This window comes from Panthera uncia (genome assembly GCF_023721935.1).
Source record: "Panthera uncia isolate 11264 chromosome B2 unlocalized genomic scaffold, Puncia_PCG_1.0 HiC_scaffold_24, whole genome shotgun sequence".
In the NCBI taxonomy this organism is placed as follows: domain Eukaryota; kingdom Metazoa; phylum Chordata; class Mammalia; order Carnivora; family Felidae; genus Panthera; species Panthera uncia.
In genome coordinates, this window is record NW_026057580.1 from 18,665,532 (window position 1) to 18,689,322 (window position 23,791).

At 36.9% G+C, this 23,791-nt stretch overlaps 1 protein-coding gene across 1 annotated transcript in view; it reads left to right on the top strand.

The window, feature by feature from the left end:
* TFAP2D (transcription factor AP-2 delta) overlaps nucleotides 1-23,791 on the top strand; it is a 58,249-nt gene that overhangs the window by 29,919 nt on the left and 4,539 nt on the right. The window contains exons 6-7 of the mRNA XM_049653168.1: nucleotides 2,585-2,726; nucleotides 8,972-9,085. Of these exons, the coding sequence (XP_049509125.1) occupies nucleotides 2,585-2,726; nucleotides 8,972-9,085 (256 nt within the window). The remainder of the gene's footprint in view (nucleotides 1-2,584; nucleotides 2,727-8,971; nucleotides 9,086-23,791) is intronic.

Below are 23,791 nucleotides of genomic sequence, written 5' to 3' on the forward strand. Positions count from 1 at the left end.
CTGTTTTGCAAACAAAGAATTAGGGCGTCCTCCCTCATCTTACAAAGATAGGAGGTGACACAGCAGTATTTGCCAGATGGAAACAGAAGGAAACACATTCCCGGCCCTTCCTGGATCAGTGTTCCACCACAGATTACTGTACCTGCTTGCTGTTCACGTGGGCATTTTGTCCCTCCACAGAGACGGAGAAGCTCATTGATCTCTATCTTCACGGATCAGTCAGATCCCCGAGAGCCTTATTCACATGCTTTTTTGATCCTAAAATTTCTATTTTTCTCAAACTTGTTGACTCTAAAATACCTCCCGTACAGGATTTAACTATAGATTTGTTCTCCTTACTGAGTATCATGTGTATGTTAATTCATGGATTCTTTCATTCATTCTTGGGCCCTCACACACAAAGCTTTTGTGGCATGATACACACATTTTAACTACTTATCAGAGTGTCTTCACTTGCCATTTCTTTTGATGTAGCATCGCTATACATCCAGTAACAATGTTACATTGCAAGGGAGGGAAAGCAGTAAACAGAACTAAGGCAAGGAGGGATCTGGCTGTCAGTGTAAATGTAAATAGCAGCTGTTCCATTCAAACTGTTTTTAAAACTACCACACGGTGAGAGCTTTGCATATAATGGGCCAGAATCAGGTTTTAGCATAAAATTGAGGCGACATGCTGCCACCCTCCTGTTTGTGCTGTTTCACTTCTCCCACTACTGCACTGGCGGGGAGGGGGGGGGGGCACAAATATATATTGTATATAACATTCTGTGAGAATGGTATCTAAATATCTCTTCCTGTGATAATATTGCAATATACAGACTTATCAGGATACATAACTCAACATGCTGTGTGTACAAAGATGATACTGAATGGGTCATTGTGTTCCAGGCTAGATGCTTATAAGTCTTAAGTTCACATGAGTGTATCCTTTGTCACGTGCTGTTGCCACTGTTTCATCAGGCTTTTAGACTTTATACGTGAAATTTGAAAGGTCTTGAATTATCTCCCTTCTATCATTTTTCTAGCAAAAGTGACCATCCTATATGACATTACTAGATCCTTAAAAAAAAACAAAAAAAAAAAAACAAAAAAAAACAAACAAAAAAAAACTTGGTGCCATTGTTCTGCCAAATATGCACACGTTTTCTTTCCTAATCAGCGTCATAAGCCACTGGTAACCAGCACTTTAAAAATATTGCTTTTACATTGCAACTTTATCTAAAACTGTCACCCTTCACCAACTAGCACTATTCAGACTAATCAGTAAAGAGACCCTTTCCATTTAGTTATGTCATCTTCCTATTTAGAATGTTTCCTACTGAGTGAATATAAAAATCTTAACTAAAAACCTGCTACTGCTTTGAAACAGTGTGTGTGTGGGGGGGGGGGGATGGAAGTCATGATCAGTAATTCACAAAATGTGATCTAATTCCCTATAATTACCACCTTCTCCTTTGAACTTCTGTAAAACATTTTATCTGTAACACTCATTTGGTACTTGCAGTACAGAAGCTTGTGTTATATATAATACCAATGTAAAGGCAGTAAACATGAGCAGATTATAGTGTTTATATAGGTTGCAATATAAATTATAAAGTACTATTAAGGTGTTTTTGCTACTATTATTGGGACAATTGCCATCCTCCTAGGAACAGGGATGGCTCTTTAAATCCTTCATTACTCCTACATAGCACTGCACCTTAAACAAAATATGTGCTCAGTATACGCGCAATGAAAGCTCACTTTTTTTTTTTTTTTTAATTTATTGCTCAGGTAAAATTTGGCTTGAGCTTTGAAAGTACTATTGTTTTCGAGGTTGAAATACATTGCCAAACCTTACTTTGCTGATAAGCCATTTTTACCTCATTTCTCAAAAATTTACTCAGGTTAAGATTTTTGTGAAAGAACAAAATTTCTTTATGATTTTATTATACTTAAAAGGATTGTATTTTTAATGTACTTAAGAAGCATTGTGCATACACTAAAAGGTACTGAAGCCTGCCGGAAAGCCCAATAATGTTGTTAGTATAATCACACAATATAGTGTCTTTGGCAACATCATGGTAGGAAGTTGATAAAATCCATTTATCTCCCCTTTCCAACGTGTTTCAGGTTCTTTGAAAAGTTACGTGGACCTTTTGCCAATATTTTGATAGATCTCATGGGAAAGATATCTGAATATGTCGGATATACTAAGAATAGATGGGAGGGTGAACAACAACAGAATTGCAAGCCCACGGAGCTTTTTCCTTAGGGCATTGACGTGTAGGATCTGAGAAGCCAGTCTGGTCTAATGGCCAGAACCCCTAGGGGAGTCAAAACTCCCAGATTGTGGTTCTGGTTTTCCCCCTTACTTTTTCACATACACCTGCCTGGTAAGTAGCTTCTGTTTCTCAGTTTCTCTTCATCCTACCCCATTCCCACTCCACCCCCAAGAGTCCTTTCCCTAAGATTGTTTAGAATAAATAGAAACCGTGATCCATCAGACCACAACCAGGAATGAGGCTTGAGGAAAATATAAAGTGTTACTCTTACTGAGTTTAGACATTTGTGGAAAACTGACTTTTATTTTCTGCCAACAGGGGAAGCTTTGCACTTGGCTCGGGATTTTGGCTACACTTGTGAAACAGAGTTTCCAGCCAAAGCTGTAGGAGAACATCTTGCCAGACAACATATGGAACAGAAAGAACAGACAGCAAGAAAAAAGATGATCCTAGCGACCAAGTAAGCAGAATGGGAAGTCTCTATGTGCCTTATCTCCGTTTTTTCATTTTCTTTGAATGAGTCTAGTAAGTATCAGCTCTTTACAACAGGGTGTCTCACACTTCAGTAGCTAGATGAGTTATACAAGGACATTCCCCACTCCTGGCCTTGTGTCCGTAGCAAGACTTACAAACTGCCCCTGTTTAGGAGCTATCATTGACACTGACGAAAACGTCTCCAGAATACGCAGGAATTCCTAGGAGAAAAGTAGGTTTAGGAAATGTAGATTCCAGGCAAGTATGTCATTAGCTGCTATGTAATTTAGCCCAAACCACTCACTGTGCCTTAGTACACAAGAGGGGAAGATCTCAAAACACTATGAATGTTTGGAGAATGTGACAAAAGAGGACCGAAATGTGTGAGAGGTAAAAGGGAGATCTGTGGGACCAAGGATCACCATCAGTACTCTCATCTTTTCTTGGGTGTAATTAGGTAAATAATGCCTGTACTGCTCTACCCACAATAATGATACTGTTGAAAAGGAAAAGTATAATGTATGAGAAAGCTTCTGAAAATTGTAAGAAGCCCAACAAAAATGTGAATTAAAATAGTGACAGAGATGATGTAGGAAAAGGGAAGCTTATGCATAAGATGACTTCAAATTCCCTCAAACTTGAAAAATGTTCCTTGATAAGGAATGGAAGAATGCCATTTATTGTGTGAAAGCCCAGCAGAACAGAACAGTAAATTGAAATTTTTAGAGAATAATCTTTGAGGCATTAGCAAATTTTTGCTCTTTTCTTTACTAAATTAAGTTCTGGTACATAATAGATGATTAATAATTTTATCTAATTTCCTAACTCTATGATCAGATTTTAGAACTAATAGTCCCAGGTGGGTTAAATTATTTCTAAATTAGTCTCTTATTTGGGGAAAACTTATATATATATTTTTAGTATTTATTTTGAGAGAGAAAGTGCATGTACTTGTGTGCATGTGGGGGAGGGGCAGAGAGGGAAAGAGGGAGAAAGAGAATCCCAAGCAGGCTCGCCACTGTCAGTGCAAAGCCCAGTGCAGGGCTTGATCTCAGAACTGTCAGATCATGACCTGAGCCAAAATCAAGAGTCCAACGATCAACAGACTAAGCCACCCAGGTGCCCCTTGGGGAAAACTTCTGAAGAGATAGTATAAGGTAGACAGTGTTAAAGACATTGCTTCTTAGAAACTGATGAAACATGACTTCCCATCACATTGGCTAAAATTTAAATGGGCTCAAAATGCATAAAACCAAAACTAAATATTTCTTCTTCTACCAACTTCTAATGTCACACAGTTATTATTATTATTATTATTATTATTATTATTATTATTTTACAAGTTTAAGGGTTTAAATGGGACACCTGCCACCCAACAGGCTAGCCCAAGATACTTGAGTCTCTTGTTAGGGATTTGTGCTGCTTGTGGCTGGCACTGTTTGGGTTTAGGATATATTTGTTTAGGACAGTAACTTAGATGATTCATCTTGCCCCAAAGAGAAGGAAAACAAAAGGTGCTGGCAAAGGAGAAAAAAGGTAAAACAAGGAAATGAAGGGGAAAGGAATAGCAGAGAAAGAAAATTATAAGGCAGTTATAAAATGTGGACTTAAGATTTTGGGAAAACCTTGTTCTGTGCAAGCTCCTGAAAACTTCTTGGTAGAACGAGCTGGATCTGGATTATTTTGTGTGGTGTATCTCCTGGGGGATATTTACTTCTGTTTTGCTTCTACTCTTGCCCTCTTCCAAGGGAAGACCCAAAGGGGTCTTCATCAGTAAGATTTCAGTTTCTCCAGAAGGAACTGAAAGTACATGTAGTCAGTTTGAATCCTTGATATAGTCTTGGGAGAAATATAAAGACACGTTACAGATCAAGAGAATACAATGCTAGGGGCGTCTGGGTGGCTCAGTCAGTTGAGCGTCCAACTTCAGCTCAGGTCATGATCTCACAGCTCGTGAGTTTGAGTCCCGCGTCAGGCTCTGTGCTGACAGCTCAGAGCCTGGAGCCTACTTCAGATTCTGTGTCTCCCTCTCTCTCTGCCCCTCCGCCGCTCATGCTCTGTCTCTCTCTCTCTCTATCAAAAATAAATAAACATTCAAAAAAAATTCTTTTGAAAGAGAATACAATGCTAGGATTTACGTAGTATCCTCCAGGTGTTCCCAAAGCATAATATCATTCGGGCTGGCAGGATTATACTGATTTTGCCAATATGTGCACTCATGTGACACCTCTGAATGACAGTTATCCCCAAATACAAATTATCTAAGAAAAAACACCTTTATATTTTCTACCTCAAAATTAGTTGCTTGAGGTTTCATCATGCATATTCTTTTTTTTTTCCTAACGTTTATTTATTTTAGAGGGGGGTGGGGCAGAGACAGACGGGGACAGAGGATCTGAAGTGGGCTCTGTGCTGACAGCAGAGAGCCCAATGCGGGGCTCCAACTCACAAACCGTGAGATCTTGACCTGAGCCCAAGTCAGACGTTTAACTGGCTGAGCCACCCAAGCTCCCCTCATCATGCATGTTCTAAGACCTTCACTCCCTAATCTAGAGAAATCCTTCTTTTTGTCCTCCTTCCCCCAGGAATGCTTCCACAGCTGCCCACCCTTGCCACCTGCAGCAATGCCACCATTAACGTTTGAAATAGAGGTTCTTATTTTCTTGAGAATTCCCATAACTCTGTTTAAATGTTCGTGCATTCAAACTGATGTGGAGATTTCATTTTCACAGAAGTCCAGTGTTAGAAGCACTTTCGGGGATTAGGAGAAATACTTTCATATTTGTCAAAGTAATGCTGAGATGTCTATTTTAGAATAGTGAATTCTTTTTTGATGATATTGTGGTTTCATACAATATTGCAAGGACATGTACTTTCCTTTGATCCTTCTGCCCATAGCTGGACATTTGCAAACCATTAAATATCAAGAATTGAGTTCACTGATTCCAAATAACTTATTTTATGTAAGTGTAAAGAGGCCATAAGCATCTAGAAATTAGGAGATAGCCTGTATAATTTTTTTTTGTCTTTTTGGTTGTTTATATCCATCCCATCTTCCTATTAGACAATGTGAAATGAGAATTAAAGAATCAGAGACAATGCAGTCATACAAGCACACACAATACAAGCAGTCATCAATAGAAGTAGACGAGTTAAGGGGTGTGTAGGAATAACATGCCTTTCCTGCAATGTATAGATACATCTAACGTGTGTTCTGAGCAGTTTCTTGTTTTCCAAAGGTAACTCATTGGATATTTTCAATTAAAATGCTCGACATTGAAATGGTCAACTACGTGGGTATTCATTACATCCTAGTTAGCTCACCTTTGTTCGTAAGACCATGAAAATTGCATCAAAAATTCATATGAAATTCAAAATCTTCGGATGAGAGATCCAATAGCTGATCTGCATTGTTGGATTGGCTCACATGTTTCTTTTTTACCTCTGTGAATAAACAAATTCAGTTCTATTTAATTATGTTGCCAACTGTACAATTATATGAAGGGCCCATTGACTAAGGGGCTAGCCTCCTAATTCCTCTTAATTTCTTATGTTTTGTTGATTAGCCAAATATTTTGGTGTAATTAGACAATTATATATAGGAGGGATAGAAACTGAACTAGACAATTTTTTAATTCAAACATGTACAGACAAAACATTTGATATATGGAAAAACGCATTTAAACTTCTTCACTGAATTTATAACTAAATATGCTTAACATTTGATCTGCATTAAGGTAAAGCAGAATTGTTAACAAGTTTTAATTGTTACCGTTACAATAATCGTCAAAAGGAGAAACACAGAACTTGAAATTCAGACATCAGCTTAAAAATTATGTCCTTAAGGACAATGACGTAAGTGATAAAGTTAGAATTTATGATTCACCAAAGATCGTGTTACATAATTCATAATGTGACATTTTGTTTTGAGAAGTATTTCTTATTGTAGCTTTATAAATAAAATTTTAAATAAGGATGAAACTAGTCATAAAAATAATAGCCCCATAACTGTCATAATGAGATGATGATCATAATTGCCTAAGGGGAGTCTACAAAATTGTCATCTGTTTTTAAGTCGAGAGGCTGTCCTAAGTCAGTGAGTTAAGCAGCAGAATCAAATACCAGAGGTTGAGAATTCTGGAACTTCTCCAGATACAGCTTCCTGTGTGGTGTAGCTGAATTGCTCAGCATGAGTTAAATTTTTCCACCCTTTGCCTCTTCCTCATTTCTTCATCGACTTTTGGTTTATTGTAACTTGCTATAATGTTTATATGGTAAGGAAGTTTATTTACTAACTTATAAATTGATTTATTCAATTATCCAAATAATTCCTAAATCCTAACTATAAGAACTAAAGCAATGTTTCAACTTTTATTTTAGTTTTAAATATATTTTAATCTGATATAAAATTAAATACTTGTCTTTAAACAACTCCAGTATTTTTTTTTTGTAATAATGGATCACACTGATCATCTACCACATAGTAATTTCTATTGCCAGTCTGAGAAATGATATTGCCAGTTATTTCTATTGCCAGTCTGAGTCATGAGTCTGTATTTAAAATTTTAGTTAGAAATTTCCTAAAAATAAAGCTAACACAAAGCATAACAGATAATGATGCCCCACCAAATGGCATTTTTTGATGCCACCGATCAACATAAAATAGTCTAATACTGCTATTTATCTATTAAAACATAAGCAATACAGTTGACAGTCAATCAGCTAAGTCTAACTCAGAACAGAAAAAGGGAGAAGTTCAGATCAAGTATCCTCAATGAAAGTATATACATGCAGTTATTCAAAGCGTGCATTTAGATGCTACATCTCAGAGATTCAACTAAAACATTAGCTGGAGGATATAGAGAATCCTGTTTGATTTAGAGCAGGTAAGGGCTATCTCTGTTTTTTTGTTTGTTTTTCGTCTCCTTATGGCCCCTTTTACTTTCAGCTGTGATCAGAATGAAAGAGGCGAATTCTATGAAATAACACAATATGAAAATAATGCTGGCAATAAACCTGAGGTTTATTGTTCATAAAAAAAATCACAAATGATCTTCAGAAGAAATTTTAGGCACCTAATAATAAAACTCCACTGGTTTTAACTCGGTGATAATTATTTGTGCCACAAGACATTTTGTCACTTTTTGGTAGTTATTTGTTAATGACACAAATGCTTTGGAGAGGCATTAGTGGCTGGGTCCATGGAGGGACATTCACTTGGAATAATTGGACTCTTTTGTACTTGTCTTTGGCTACATTGATAATTATAGTCAGGGCCAGTGGTTAGATTTTATGACTACCCATTGTAAACCCAGAAGAAAAGGACTAATCGCTATCTCATTATCTCTTGAATATGGAGTAGCATCACTTTAGATGTGTTCTTTTGAACAGTTCCTTGGCTGTCCTTTACTTCATTCTTCAGCTACTGTATTAATCTAGTGTTTTGTTGTTTGTTTAAAAAAGAACTGTTTTCTTCATATGTTTTGCTTCTTTAGAAATACAGCATTTCTATTATGTTTCACAAAAGCGTTACTATTAGTCAACATACTCAGGAATGTGGTAATTAGAAGTGAAACCAGTGACCAGAAATCACGATTGTTTAATGTTAAGAAAAGTAGCAGGAAAATGCTATTAAGGGTACCTTTTGCAAGGAACCATCTTACATGGGACATAGCAATCATTTTTTTTTTTGAGGCTAGTGGGCTGAATTGTGGCAAATAAATATATACTTTAAATATTAAAATATAAATTCGGTTCACAGGAGTCTGAATTATAATGAAATGCTGGGAAACAGGATTTTCCAAAGTCTACTTGAATCATGGCTCTGAAAGAAGCCTATACAACTTGATTTAAACTTATTTATAAATGTGATATCCTTCCAAAAATCATATTTTAATTTTATAAAAAGCAATGATTAAGTGTGATCCTTTCATATAGATTTTTCCTTATGCTGAGGTTAATCTATGAATATTCACCTTAAAAATGAACACTGGTTTTGTCAGTGCTCATGGGCTGTGAGTCACGTCAAAAATTTTACAATCATCCTGTAGTGCTTGAAAACAAAGTTGCTATTGTGAACCTTACCTGTGTGTTATAGATGGAACTTTGGAGGTTGCTTTATGAAAGTTTACTCCTCTTTTAAATGAGAAAACAAGCCTTTGGTAAAATATCACGGGATGAAATTAAAGCCCCATGTTGAGTTCAACTTCAATGTTGAATCTTTTATTCTAGACAAATTTGTAAAGAATTCCAAGACCTCTTGAGCCAAGATAGATCACCACTGGGATCCTCCAGACCCACTCCAATCCTAGACCTTGACATCCAGAGACACTTAACACATTTCAGGTAAGACTGGTTTTCCAATTTCCTCAGACTCTTTTTAAATTGTTAAACCATCCTTATTAACCCAGGCATTTTTATATTCATGTCACAGTTCCGTTTAGAGATATCACTTATATATTCATATAGTGACTGACTGAATCTTTTGAAATTGCAAACATCTAAGGTCAAATTATAAAAATAACTAATGCATGAAGCATTTTAGATCAGAAAATCTAGTGTCTGTGCGATCTTCAGGAAATTGTGACTTTGAAAGTGAACACTATTATTTCAAATAATAGTACTTTTGAATGAGGATTCTGAAATCATTCAAATAGTACGTTATCTTGGTGAGGCACATTGTTGAATGGACAGATGATATGACACAAATTAATGGGATATCATACACTGATTTTACAGGCGTGTGTTAATTTCTGCCCAATTAGAAATTGCAAATGGTTCTTAAATTAGACCACACAAGTGTATTTTAAACCTTCTGGAATGTGTTACTGAAAGCATATTCAAATTTTATTTTCTGAGGTTCTTTGGAAGATAGTAGAATTTTTTTTTCTAGATAATTTATGCCCTAGATGCAATGTGGAAAGGAATATATTAACTACTCAGGTAATTTCCGGTTTTAAGACTAAAATTCTGTCTTTCATGATATTTCTCATCAGTGTAAAAAATATGTTATCCTCTTTTAATAATTATCATTTAGTTTAAAAAACAATGCTAAGCAAAGACTATTACACATTAAATTTTAAAATGTTTTCAGTACCTCTCACTGATTATAATGCTGTTGAGGAAGATACTCCATTATATAAAATAATGGGTATTTATTTATTTATTTTTTAATTTTTTTTAATGTTTATTTATTATTGAGAGACAGAGAGACACAGAGCGTGAGCAGGGGAGGGGTAGAGAGAGGGGGAGACATAGAATCTGAAGTAGGCTCCAGGCTCTGAGCTGTAAGCACAGAGCCCAACGCAGGGCTCGAACTCACAAACTGCGAGATCATGACCTGAGCCAAAGTTGGTCACTCAACCAACTGCGCCACCCAGGCACCCCTAAAATAATGGATATTTAAATGAGTTGGAATTTTATCTGCAACATCAGAGGCTTTTAAATAGAATATTTTATTTTGTATAATGTCACAAGTCTCCTCAAGATGTAATAGATACATCTTTGAAGAATAAACTTAGGGTTTACCTTCTAACAATGCACCATATGTACCAAACATATATCTCACAGGACTTTTTTCCTACCACTTAGTTGGATTAGTGAAAGTGAGTGTAATAAAACTGGTAGAAATGGCAATGCCCAGAAGTTAAGAGAAAAAGGCTTTGGAGTAGAACCATCTTCAAATCTGGACCCTGATACATGTGAGCTGGGTTGTTTTGAGGTAACATGCATTCTTTCCAAGCCTTGATTTCCCTAGCTTTAAATGGAATAAGGACCCTGTATTATATGGTGGTAGTGAGCTAAAGTGAGATAATGATTATAGACACAGGCACCAGGCTTGGTAGAGCATGCAACGCTTGATTTTGGGGTCATGAGTTCAAGCCCCACGTTGGGCATAGAGCTTACTTTAAAAAAAAAAACAATAAAATAAAATAAGATAAAATAAGATAATGAATATAAAGTAAGCATTTAGTAAATAATGTACTGTTTACCACTGATCCAGACTTAAAAGGTATGGTTTGCTTCACTGTCATATCCATACAGATATATTTTTTTTCATTTTTTTTAAGTTTATTTATTTATTTTGAGAGAGAGAGTGAGAGAGGGGAAGGGGCAGAGAGAGGGGTGGGGGGAGAGAGAATCCCAAGCAGTCTCCACACTGTTGGTGTGGAGCCTGATGCAGGGCTCGAGCCAACAAACCCTGAGATGGTTACCTGAGCTGAAATCAAAAGTCGAACACTTAACCAACTGAGTCACCCAGGTGCCCCAATATTTTTCATATTTTTATTTGTATAAAATACAAATTTTATATACTTTATATATTTTATTTGTATAAAATACAAATATACTTTATTTGTATTTGTATAATTTTTATACAAGTTCAATTCAGAGCTTAATAAAAATTTTTATACAAATTCAATTCTCAATTTAAGGAGGTTTGTTAAGTTACCAATATACTATAAGGAAGAACATACTGTTAAAACTTGGAGAACTCAGATTTTATATGATAGCTACCAGGTTATTTCCAGTTACAGGTGCCACAGCCTTCATCAGACAGTGAGCTGTCCTTTTTCAGGCTCAAAACAAAATACAGCATCAATGTGTAAATTGAATATTAGTGACAGTGTGAAATAAATGGGCAAACCATTTGTTTGCTCAGCATAGGCACAATCTGCTAATTTGTTGATACTTTAGTTAGTTGCCAACTTAATGCCACAGAACTCCTTAGAGAAAACTTTCACTTCTAAACTTGAGCTGAATGTTTCCTATGTGGGCTTTACATGCTCTTGCTTATCTTTCCTCATGCAGAATATGGTAACAAGCTAGTCTGGTGTTGGCCAGAGAAGAGCTAAATATATTGAAAATGGCTCTCCCCATCCTCAGCAAAAAAGGCATTATATTTTGAATGCAAAACTCTTAAGATTATGTATGGCTGTAGATTCTCAATCACAACAATTTGAAACACACAACCATACCTTAAAACAATTTAATACCACATGGTATCATATATAAAATTTTGGTATTATTATTTATATATTGAGTATTTTGTTGTCATAAAGTTGTGATTTCCTATTTATGTATTTATTGGGAGAGAGAGAGAGAGAGAGAGAGAGAGAGAGAGAATCTCAAGGAGGCTCTATGCTAATAGCGATCCATCTCACGAACGGTGAGGTCATGACCTAAGCCGAAATCAAGAGTCAGACACTTAGCCAGGTGAGCCACCCAGGTGCTCCTGTGATTTCCTATTTATTATGCCTTTCTAATTTGTTAGATTTTTCATTTACTTTGCTTTACTACATTCCAGATTACTTATTTTAATGACATCTTCTGATTTCATAATGGAAGGTAGAAGGATGATAGAAATCACTTAACTAAAATTCGCTTTATAGCAAACTTCCTAAATTATATATTTTTTATTGTGGTAAAAAGCATATAATTATAGGGGTACCTGGGTGGCTTAGTCAGTTAAGCGTCTGGCTTCAGCTCAGGTCGTGATGTCCCAGTTTGTGAGTTCAAGCTCTGCATCAGGCTCTGCGCTGACAGCTCAGAGCCTGGAGCCTGCTTCAGACTCTGTCTCCCTCTCTCTCTCTGACCCTCTCCCACTCATGCTCTCTCTCTCTCTCTCTCAAAAATAAATAAACAGTAAAAAATATTTTTAAAAAAGCACTTAATGTAAAATTTACCATCTTAACCATTTCTAAATGTATGGTTTAGCAATGTTAAATATATGCACATTGTTGTGCAACAAATCTCCAGGATGTTTTCATTTTGCAAATCTGAAACTCTATAACCATTAAACAACTCCCCATTTCCCTCTCCCACTAGTCCCTGGCAACTACCATTCTACTTTCTGTCTCTGTGATTTTGGTCATTCTAGATGCCTCATATAAGTGGAATCATACAGTATGTCTGTTTGTGACTAGCTTATTTCACTTAGTATAATGTTCTCAAGGTTCATCTGTGTTGTACCGTGTGTTAAATATCCTTCCTTTTGAGGCTGAATAATACTCCATTGTATGTATATGCCACACTTTGCTTATCTATTCATTCATTAATGGATACTTGGGTTGCTTCTACCTCTTGCCTGTTGTGAATTATACTGCTATGAATATGGGTATGCCACTGTCCCTTTGAGATCTTGCTTTCGATTCTTTGGGATATAAACCCAGAAGTAGAATTACTATATGATATAGTAATTTTTAATTTTTTTTTTATTTTTTGAGAAACTGCCATAGACTTATAATATATGAGAGAGACTTTATCATACAGGATTAAGCAGGGCACAGGTAATGACCTGGGGTAATTAGGAAATGCTTTCATCTTTCAATCCACAGTACTTAGCACACAGAGTATGTCCAATAAATATGTTAATTCTTTCTCACAGTGAGTGCACCATTTTACATTCTCACCAACAGTGTACAAGGGTTCTAATTCCCCGACATCCATGCCAATACTTATTATTTACTATTTTTGTTTTTGTTTTTGATAGCGGCTATCCTCATGGGTATGAGGTGATATCTCATTTTGGTTTTGACTTGTATTTTTCTAGTGATGAATGATGTGAAGCATCTTTGCATAAGCTTGTTGACCATTTATGTGTCATTTTTGGAGACATGCCTATTCAAGTTTTTTTGCCCATTTTTCTGGTTATTTGCTTTTGTGTTGTTGAGTTGTAGAAGTTCTTTATATATTCTAAATGTTGGCACCTTTTAGACATATGATTTGCAAATATTTTCTTTCATTCTGTAGGTTGTCTTTTTTTATTGTGCTGATTATGTCCTTCAATACACAGAAATTTTTGTGTTGTTCAACTTGCCTGTTTTTACTTTTGTTGCATGTGCTTTTGTTGTCATATCCAGGAAATCCTTGCCAAATCTGAAGTCATGAAGCTTCCCCCATATGTTTTCTTCTAAGAGTTTTATAGTTGTAGGTCTTAAGTTTAGTTAGGTGTTTGATCCATTTTGAGTTAATTTTTACACATGGTATAACATAAGTGGCCATTTTTTTGCATGTCTTAAACTATGTCCTTTTAAATAAAAGATACGTGGTTGACATTTCCAATTAAAACCCAAGTTGAAGTCTCCCAATGTAGAGCAAATTTAAATGTATGTATTTTTTATTATGCATTTATTAAAAGAAACCTCAATAGAATAGCTTAATAGGACAGTAAAGGTCAGCTTGCTGCCTAACCTTGAAAAAGACTTCATGCTTTTTAAGTAAGCCCTTAAATCTTTCTTGGAGCTTTTAAAAATCTCAAGGACACAAACACATTTTAAAAGATCTAATTTAGTAGGCCAAGTTTAGCATTGAACTTGGGCATCTGGGTTGTTTGCAAAGCTCTGAAGTTGTTTCTGATAGTTAGACATCTTTAAGAAACAGAGCCCTAGGATGTTTCTAGACTATTAACTTTTTTTTTTAACTTTGGAAGAGAAACAATTCTAATTCATTTTTAAAATGACACTGAGAATTGTATAAAGCTCTATCTTGTATACTAACATGTTAAAAGGATTCTACATTTATTATTCTTCTAATAATCTGGGTAAAAATATGTCCGCATAGAATGTGTCTCCTTCATAATTTCCAACTGACAGCAGTAACTTTAATTTTGATAGTAGTATAAGCTCAAGAGAAAAATGAATTAGAAAGGAAGTATAACACAACTTTGAAAACAGTCCATTGGTAGTCTGATTTTCTACTATTTTTGCTGAGTTCTGGGTGGAAAAGAAGTAAGGATACAGCATGGTTGAATAGGCATAGAGAATGCTGTAATTAGTAACATCAACTTGTGCTATTTTACTTGGTCAAAATACTGTTCCCAATACAGACCACTTGAATTACACCTTGCAGAGTGGCTGATTTGGTACCTTGAGAACTGTGGCTTACTTTCAGCACATTGAATGTGTCCAGGTAAAACTAGGGAATGATCTGACCTTATAAAGCACAGATAACTACTTCCAGTTTTCTGTGGTAGTTGACATATTAGTGCGATCTGGGTAACTGTATAGCAGTGACCCTTCTCCAAATTCATACCCTGGAAAGCTGCTTGTTTCCATCAAAATGACAGGAGGCAGATTTATTCATTATTTATAGTTTACTGAATACCATCAAAAGTGTGGAGAAGACAGCAGACACCATAATACCTACTGGAAGGGGGACGAGAATTGATTGAAATCTGCAGAAGACCCTGCAAATACAATTCCCAGGAAGAGTGGTGGCAATTAGACCAAGGTGGCATTGGGCCTCTGGACAGAACACACTCAGCTCAGACAGAAACCCAGATGCCTAATTTTCTGAAATGTTAGGAATTCCCCTCTTTGCGATCTTAGGAAATCTTAACAACTTTTCCCTTCTTTGTCTCTTACATTCTCATAATTGCCTTGAATCTAAGGTCCAGTAAAAGTGTGTCTAACAACGTAAATAAGGGAAGGAAGTTAGACTATCTTTAAAGCTCAGTTCTGAAAGAGAAGCCTATTAGAAAAATGAGGAAATTTTCTTTCCCACCTTGCCTGAAATTTTATTGTTTCTTGTATTTTACTGTGGTAATGGCCAGTGGTACAAAGATTGGAACTAAAGGATTGTCCCATTCCTTGGGAACTTGTAATGTGGAGGAAAATTACTTACAAAGACTTGCAATATATGAGAAATTTTGTAATGAAGGATTAAGCACAGTAGAGGTAATTACCTGGGGTGATTAGGAAAGGCTTTCATCTATCTATCCATAGTATTTAGCACATAGTATGTACCCAATAAATATGTTAATCAATGTAGATTATGATAATATCTCTATTAGGTCTTGGATGTATTCTCCACTGGCTTATTCCCAGGGCCATGGTGTTTTAATTGAACCATGGGCTGGGGAAGTGAAATGATCAATGTGCTTAATTCTTCTGTTTGAGTCAAAAAGTGTATTGACATCACACCTTCTCAGAAATAGACCTTTCTACTACTCCCATAGTTCCTGGAAATAAGAAATGTATAGGCAGTCCCAGATAACTGTATTTTGCTTGTGATTACATTTTCTTCATTGATTCTCAATGTTGGAAGGCCCCTTACATTTCCCACTCTCCCTCAACATTTGGATCTTCTCTTCAACATCCTTGTCAGGTTGTCACCCATTCCTGGCTTAAAAACTTTCAATGATAGACTGCTCTTTTAATTCCTAGACATCCCTTCTATCTCCACCAACTCTATTTGAAATGCCTTCCTTCCATGGAGGCAACGTCTGTCTCCCTAACATCCCACTCCTTGGGGGCCTTCCAGAGTCAGTTTAGTTCTGTTTCCCTCCCAATTTCTAAAGACAGCTCTGGTGTCTGAGTTTTCTCTTTCTGGGCTGTTCATCCCCCTTTGCTTTAGTATTCCACATATGACATGAATTCCAGTCAGCTCGACTACCTTCTCCGCGACACCCTCAAGAGAAGATGTGTGTCTCTACTTAAACATGACATGTTTGGTTTTCTCCAGAAACTGAAACTCCCAAAGTGTGTATGTTTTGTTTCTTGTTTTTATTTTTCTCATTTTGTAGGCGGGGGGGCGGGGGGGGGGATGGAAAAGTGTTAGGGAAGGTAATCAGCATTGGATGATTTTATTAATCTTGTGAAAGCATTCTTGCATGTCACAAGAGAAATGAAGGCATTTCAATTAAATGTCTAATTTCAAAAGAGAAAACGCCATGAAATTATACAACTAGGATTGGCATTTAAGAAGTTAAATTATTAAGCTTTCTTCAGGATGTTCTGCCAGTTCAAGGGGTCTTTCAAGACCATTTTATTTAAGAGTATTCAAAATAATGAAGGATGCATGGGTGGCTCAATCAGTTAAGCCCCTGCCTTCAGCTCCGGTCATGATCTTACGGTTCATGGGTTCAAGCCCCACTTTGGGCTCTGTGCTGATTTAGTATTCAGCCTGGAGCCTGCTTCAGATTCTGTGTCTCCCTCTCTCTCTGTCCTTCTCCTGCTTGCACTCACTCTCTCTCTCTCTCAAAAATGAAGAAACATTTTAAAAAACTAAAAAAATTAAGAATATTCAAAATAATGGGCCCGAATTGTGAAGAATAAAAGTCCTATATTTCCCAAACTTAAGCTCCTTTATGTAAGGTTGAAATTAAACTTTAAAACTTTAACTTAAACTTCAAGAAACTGAGTACAATTCCCATGTGCAAAGAAAGCAACACATAACTGTAGGTGGTCACCTTTTATTCACTAGTTAAATAAGGACAGTTTCTATTTACATAAGAGTAAAAATAGTCTCCTTTGAAGTAAAAAATTTCCTAGTAAAAATGTAGAGTAAAAATAAAATGTAGAGTAAAAAGTAAACAATTTCACTTCCTTAGCAAACAGGTGGAACCATGATGAACTTCTTGTAGGAACCTACATTAAATTACTTAGATTAACTTAACATTGGGCAAGAAATTTAAGAGTTAAATCAGTTGCCAATATTTATCATACTTCACAAGCTGCATGGCACCAAAGCAAATGCTGCAGGAGATACACATATAAAAGCATCCCTTGAAGGTCACTTGATGGCAATTTAATGGATTTTTAGGGTCAGCACATAGGAAACTAGTAATTCAAACAATAGAAACCAGAAGAAATTGTTTCCTTTTTATTTCAAAAATTTTTTTAATGTTTATTTATTCTTGAGAGAGTGACAGAGCATGAGCAGGGGAGGGGGACACAGAATCTGAAGCAGGCTCCAGGCTCTCAGCTGTCAGCACAGAGCCCAATGCGAGGCTCGAACCCACAAACTGCAAGATCATGACGGGAGCTGAAGTCCAACACTCAACCAACTGAGCCACCCAGGCACCCCCTGAGGCAACTGCAAGTCGCAAACATGGCCCTGTAAAAACAACACATGTGAATTATTGCCTCAGGAGTGCATAGTTGGTAAAGAAGTTGGATACATTTTTATTTCAATAATTTCTATCTTTGTTGAGCTCTGGATTTGGGGAGGGTCTGGGGAGACAACACAGGATTGTGGGAAGCACTCAGGATGGGTTTCAGGGACCTAACTCTGTCTCGTCTTGTTTCCAGCTGATAGTATGGTTTTAGAAGTGACATTTTACCAGTCTGGCCTCTGCATGTTCATCTATAAATTAATACATTTAAGTTGGATGATCCCTAAGGTTCATTCTACACCAATGATCTTTTACCCTATTCTCCATTTCCTGCTCCCTGTTAAATCATTATTCTATTCTGTGTTCCCATATGATCTCATTTTTTTCTCTTTATGTTTCAGAAAATTGTTCATTTTAAAAAGTTGACAATTGAATAAAATTCATCTAAGAAAGCACAGAGCCCTAAGCTTAGCATTTCCATTCCCTTATTCTAAATAGAAAATATAAATTGCCTGGTAGGGAGAAATATAAGGAGATGGTTAATTTATTCCTAAAAACTCTATTCTTATATGCAAAAATAGGGTGCAGATGTCAAAAATATCTTCACCTTCAAAGAGTTGACTAGAATGTGACTGACTTGGGTCTTTCCTAATGCACATGCAATGATCATATCCTTAGCCTCCTTTGCTAATGAGCTGGATTGAAGTAAAATGGAATCACAAGGACTCAATCCCCTTTGGGACCTGAGTAAGTGGCTGAGAAGAGCAGGAAGAATGAGACCTTATGATGGTAGATGGGCAACACATCACCCAGTCTGGCAGAGATTCAGGGATGTCATAAATACACTTCTCCAAAGTGAGTTTTGTAGAACATTAGCCTCATGAGATGCTCCTTGAAAGTGTCTCATGGTCAAGTGTTTTATGGTTCAGGACACCCTGCCTATTATACTCTCCTTGAAGTATGCCAGTTACACATTAGCATATCAAAAGCTCCCAGAACCCTTTATGAATGGAAGAAATGCTTAGCCCCATGTTTCCAAAACGCGATCACAGGAACTCTTTTTTTCTCAGAATAACTATTCACATCCCATGAAACTCAGGTTCTACAGAAGTTCTTGGGGGAAATGCTAAGTTCTTCATTCTCTTTTTCTGGGAAGGATAGCAGACATGGTAGTTAGGTGTTACTTCTTGGCACTAGGGGCACATAGCCAACTCCCTGGTTGCATTTAAATTGAATAGGTACCATTTAAAAAATACTAATGTTTTGGACCTATACCAAAGTAATTAAATCAGGATCTTTGGAGTCAGACCCGCACTTTGGTATCTTTTAAGAAGCTCCCTGGGTGGACTTTGGTAGCTATATCTGGGGATACCACCAGCTGAAGGAAGCACAGAACACTTGTGAGTGCTGGTAAGGCCTTGCTAATGAGTACATCTCAGTAATTTGTCACCACCAGAGAACTATATACCTTAATTATGCTCCTTAATTAAATTCCATTTTAAAAGCACTTAGGACCATGGAACAGTATAATCTATGTAGAAAATAAGCTCGATCAGACAGTTTCTCTCTTCCTCTATATCTGCAGCCAGTTAGGCTACAAAGGATAGATGCCATCAAGTTTTGGGAGGATAAGCCCCAGCTACTTTCCTCTGGGTGAGGTCTCTGTCCATGGCCTATATTCAGGGTTTGTGCTACCTCAGAGAGATGAAGCGCCTTACCCTCACAGCCCTGAAAAGAAGTAAGGTTTTGCAGAAAAGCCCCACAATCCTTTGCTGGTGTTCTCCAGGGGCTGGTTCCCAGCCATCTGCCTCACGACTGTTCTCAGGAGTAGAAGAAGGCATTTTGCTGACTGTCACCTAAAACTGTAGTGGGGAGTACGGACTAAGCCTCAGGCTACATTTGGACCTAAACCTGCAGTAGCTGAATAATCCGGGAGGGAAAGAGGAGGCTTGTCTTCCCTTTAAACCTTGCTGCCTGCAGCCTCTAGAGGCCAAAAAACAAAAACTGAGGTTGGTGACAGTGGCATTTGTATGCAATTTGGGAAATCAAAGATCTATGATAGCAAACACCTATTGGAACGATGCAACATAACAAAATAATGAGAATAATAATCCAGACTGTTTCAACCTTTACAAAGAGAAGTTTGCTTGTCAAACATTTTCCAGGTAGAAAGTTGGAATTTGACAAAATGAAATTAGCTTTTACTCTAATTACCTGAATGATGATGGGGGTGATTTTCTCTTGATTCTCTGTCTTCCAGTGTGTAGCATAACAGTATCTATTATATCCATCTTTTTGTGTCCCACAAGAAAGCTAAAAAAAATCCATCCATGGTTGTCAGACACACCTGAGTGACCTAGTCTTCAGTGGCAAATACTAATGAGGCTTCCATTTCCTTTTCAATGCATTTTATTTGTTTTTTTTGTTTTTTACTTTTTTTTTCTACTAAGTAGGCTCCACACTCAATGTGGGGCTTGAACTCAAGACCTAGACATCAAGGGTAGCATGCCAGGCCCCCCACCCTTTCAATATATTTTAATTCAGTATTTGCTTATTTTTTAGAAAGAATGTGCTGAATCCTAGGTCCAACTGTTGCCAAGATAGGAAGAATTCGGGGGAAGATTCCCTAGGAGTTTGCTTTAGGCTATGTTTTTATAAATTGCTGTTTTGTTTAAATTAGTTTAGACAAATCAATTAAAGTAATGATAGTATATTTCTGAAGGGCAGCTAGAACAATATGGGAAAAGTTTTGTAACATTTCTCTGGCCTACAACAAACCTAGTGGAATATAAACCATATTTACTTAGATTAAGAAAAGTAAAATAGCTCTTGTTCCTCAGGTAGTTATCTATTGAGAATCCTATGTTAATTTATATTCCAAGTAAGCATTGAAGCTTTGGAGACTTTCAAGATAAACATATAAGGCCTTAGCCAGAAGCAAAAAATGCACTTACCCAGAGATTATAAGGTGTGAAGAGAAGTTTGTGAAATTTCTATTATATGCAAATTTCCTGATAGGTTCTCATCAATAATGTCAGGTAGTTTATAAGTATAAACACTGAGTTAAAGATAGACTGTTCTTAACATCTTATTAGCAAAATCACACAGGGAAAAAGAAGAAAGGATTCTAATTTATTCTCTTTCAAATAGCAATCTCTTCTTTCCCATCTGTTATTTCTTTTTAATTTTTTAAAAATGTTTATTCATTTTTGAGAGAGAGAGAGAGATAGGGAGAGACACAGCATGAACAGGGGAGGGGCAGAGGGGAAGGCACAGAAAGCAAAGCAGGCTCCAGGCTCTGAGCTGTCAGCACAGAGTCCCATGTGGGGCTCGAACTCATGTACCATGAGATCATGACCTGAGCCAAAGTCGGACCCTTAACGGAGTGAGCCACCCAGGGACCCCATCCCATCTGTTATTATTACCTCTTGCATTTCTGTCTCAATTTCTTCATTTTTAACCCTACTAATAGAGAACAGAGTTTGAACTGCTGCAGTACATTTTCCCTTAAAAAGTTAAATTCTATCATCAGTAGAGCTTATTCATAAGGTCAAGCCCATTGGTCAAGAAGAGATTAGGATGACACCCTATAAAAAGACAAAAAGCAGTATAAGTCCACAGGTACACATGCACACACGGACATACTCCCTCCTTAGAAAGGGTGGTTCTACCCTGTGCTCTCCCTCCAATTGCTGAAATGGGAACATACCCTAACGCTCAGGGGGAAAGTCCAAAGTAGAACATTACCTTTTGGATCCAGCATAGTTACTATCTTCCTGAGCTGAGCCAATTTGAAAAGATGGTTTATATTGCAGAAAGATGCTCTTGAGAATGTTAATTGGGGGGACCTAGCAGAATAGGAGTTTTTAAAACCATGAATAAAATTAAGAAAATGACTATTAAATAGAAGTTACATTTTCTCTAACATCAGGTGCCATAAATGATAGCAGTCTGGATTTTCTCAGCAGGTAATTGTATTGCTCACAGTCAGTTGTCAGACCCTTCCTGCTCCTCAGTGTGAAATTAGTAATAGGAAAATGAAATCAATGAGCTGGAATCTATCTAGTTAGACAGAGAGAGAGGGAATAGATGAAGGTAAATATAGCTTGTAAGCCTGACTAGCTGTGATCTAAACCTCAAATTCTGACCTTTGCTTTTTTAGTTTAGACTTACTGATTTGGGGAGCCTTTCTCTGAGAATTGCTCTTGGTGCAGATCTCTCTGTCAGTATACTGCAAGTGGATATGTTTCCTTTAATCTCACCTAAATTTCACACCATTGATTTTGGCCCACCACCTACACTTTTTACCACATTAAGGTATTTTAAAATTTTGGTTCCATTATCCAACATAGGAATTTTCCTCTCTATTTTAATGCCAGCACTTAAATCTATGATGCCTTCAACCACATTGTCAATTAACATGGCAAGCAGAGTGTGATGAATGGGAGAGTCTTGCAGAACTCCACTGGAAACACCCTTCAAGGTTGACAAATGCCCTCAGTCTGCACTTTGGGCATCATTATCCAACCAGCTGTGAGTCTATCTAAGTTGCCCTCATCTAGCTCACTTGCCCCCTCTCCTTATTTGGGGAGATTTTGTCAGATGCTTTGCTAAAATTCTATAGTAAAGTACATTGTTAGTCCTTTAATAACACTTTTATTTAAAAAAAATACAGTTACTGGGGCATCTGGCTGGCTCAGACAATGGAGCATGCAACTCTTAATCTCAGGGTTGTAAATTCAAGCCCCACAGTGGACATAGAGATTACTCAAAAATTTTTAAAAATCTTAAAAAAAATACGGTTACTTTATTGGGCTCTCCACTGAACCCATACAGCACTTCTGTGGTCACTTTCCTTTTTAAAATATTAATACTTCAGAATTCTAAGAACCCATCATGTGAACAAAGTGTGATAAACCCATTCAGTGGACTACTTAATCAACAATAAAAAAATAATCTATTGATAAACACAGCATGGAAGAATCTCAGAATTATTATGAGAAGTGAAAAGAGCTAGTTATAATCATCTAGAGACTTTATTATTTGGTTTATATGACAGTTGGGGAAAAAAGGAAAAACTGTAGGGATAGAAATTAAAGCACTGATTCCCAGGAGCTGGAGGGGAAGAGGGGAATATTGACTGAAAAGGAACATGAGAAAACATTTTGGGTAACTGTAGTGATTACACAACTGTATGAGTTCATCAAAATTCAACAGACCATATACCCAAAAAGGATAAATATTCCCCTACGTAAATTTAACCTCAACGTACCTGATTTTAAAAATGTCCCATTACAAGAACCTTGTTAAAGGATGAGTTAAATGTAATTAAATATGCTAGAGTTTCTGAACTCTGTCTCTTTTTCCCTTCTTTGATTACTTAAAAATTTTTTTTTAAGTTTATTTATTTTGAGAGAGAGAGAGAGAGAGAGAAAGAGAGAGAACAAGTGGGGGAGGGCAGAGAGAAGGAGAGACAGAATCCCAAGCGGGTTCTACACCATCAGTGCCATGGCCAATGCAGGGCCCAAACTCAGGAACATGAGACCGTGACCTGAGCCGAGATCAAGAGTCATAGGCTAACTGACTGCACCACCAAGGCGCCCCATCCCTTGCTCTGATTATTAAGGCGGGTTACTCTGTTCTATTTCATGCTTCCTCTCCAATCTTCCAGGAATTTTCAAAGATTACCTAACAACTCCAGTGTCTTAAAAACACATGCGTGTTTTCTTTATCCTGAAATAGTTTCCTATACTTAAAAAAAAGAAAAGTCTCAACTCCATTCCTTATACCATTGCCAGTTTTAAAGATTAAACTCTCTGAAAAGAAAGCAAAGTATCTTACTTACCATTTAATCTTTCATATGCTAACATAGCACTGTGTTCCCTCCAAACCTTGGGCCCTTTTCTGCAGTGTTCCTCTTCCTCGGTCTTGGAACAGAAATTTAAACTACATCCTATTACTCTGGGCTTCAGAGACTCCCAAATGAAATCAGGGAACTTTAGCCTTCTGTTAAGTCAATCATTCTGGACACTGAGGTACCCAGCCTCTTCTCTTCCCAGGGGCTGCTGCCTCAGGAGGTCACCAGAAGCCACTGTGCTGACAGTGGCCAGTGTCAGGAAGAGTACGGGTTGATGATAGTGTCGCATCTCTTTTTTTTTGTTTTTTTTTTATTTTTTTTTTTATTAAAAAAAAATTTTTTTTTTTAACATTTATTTATT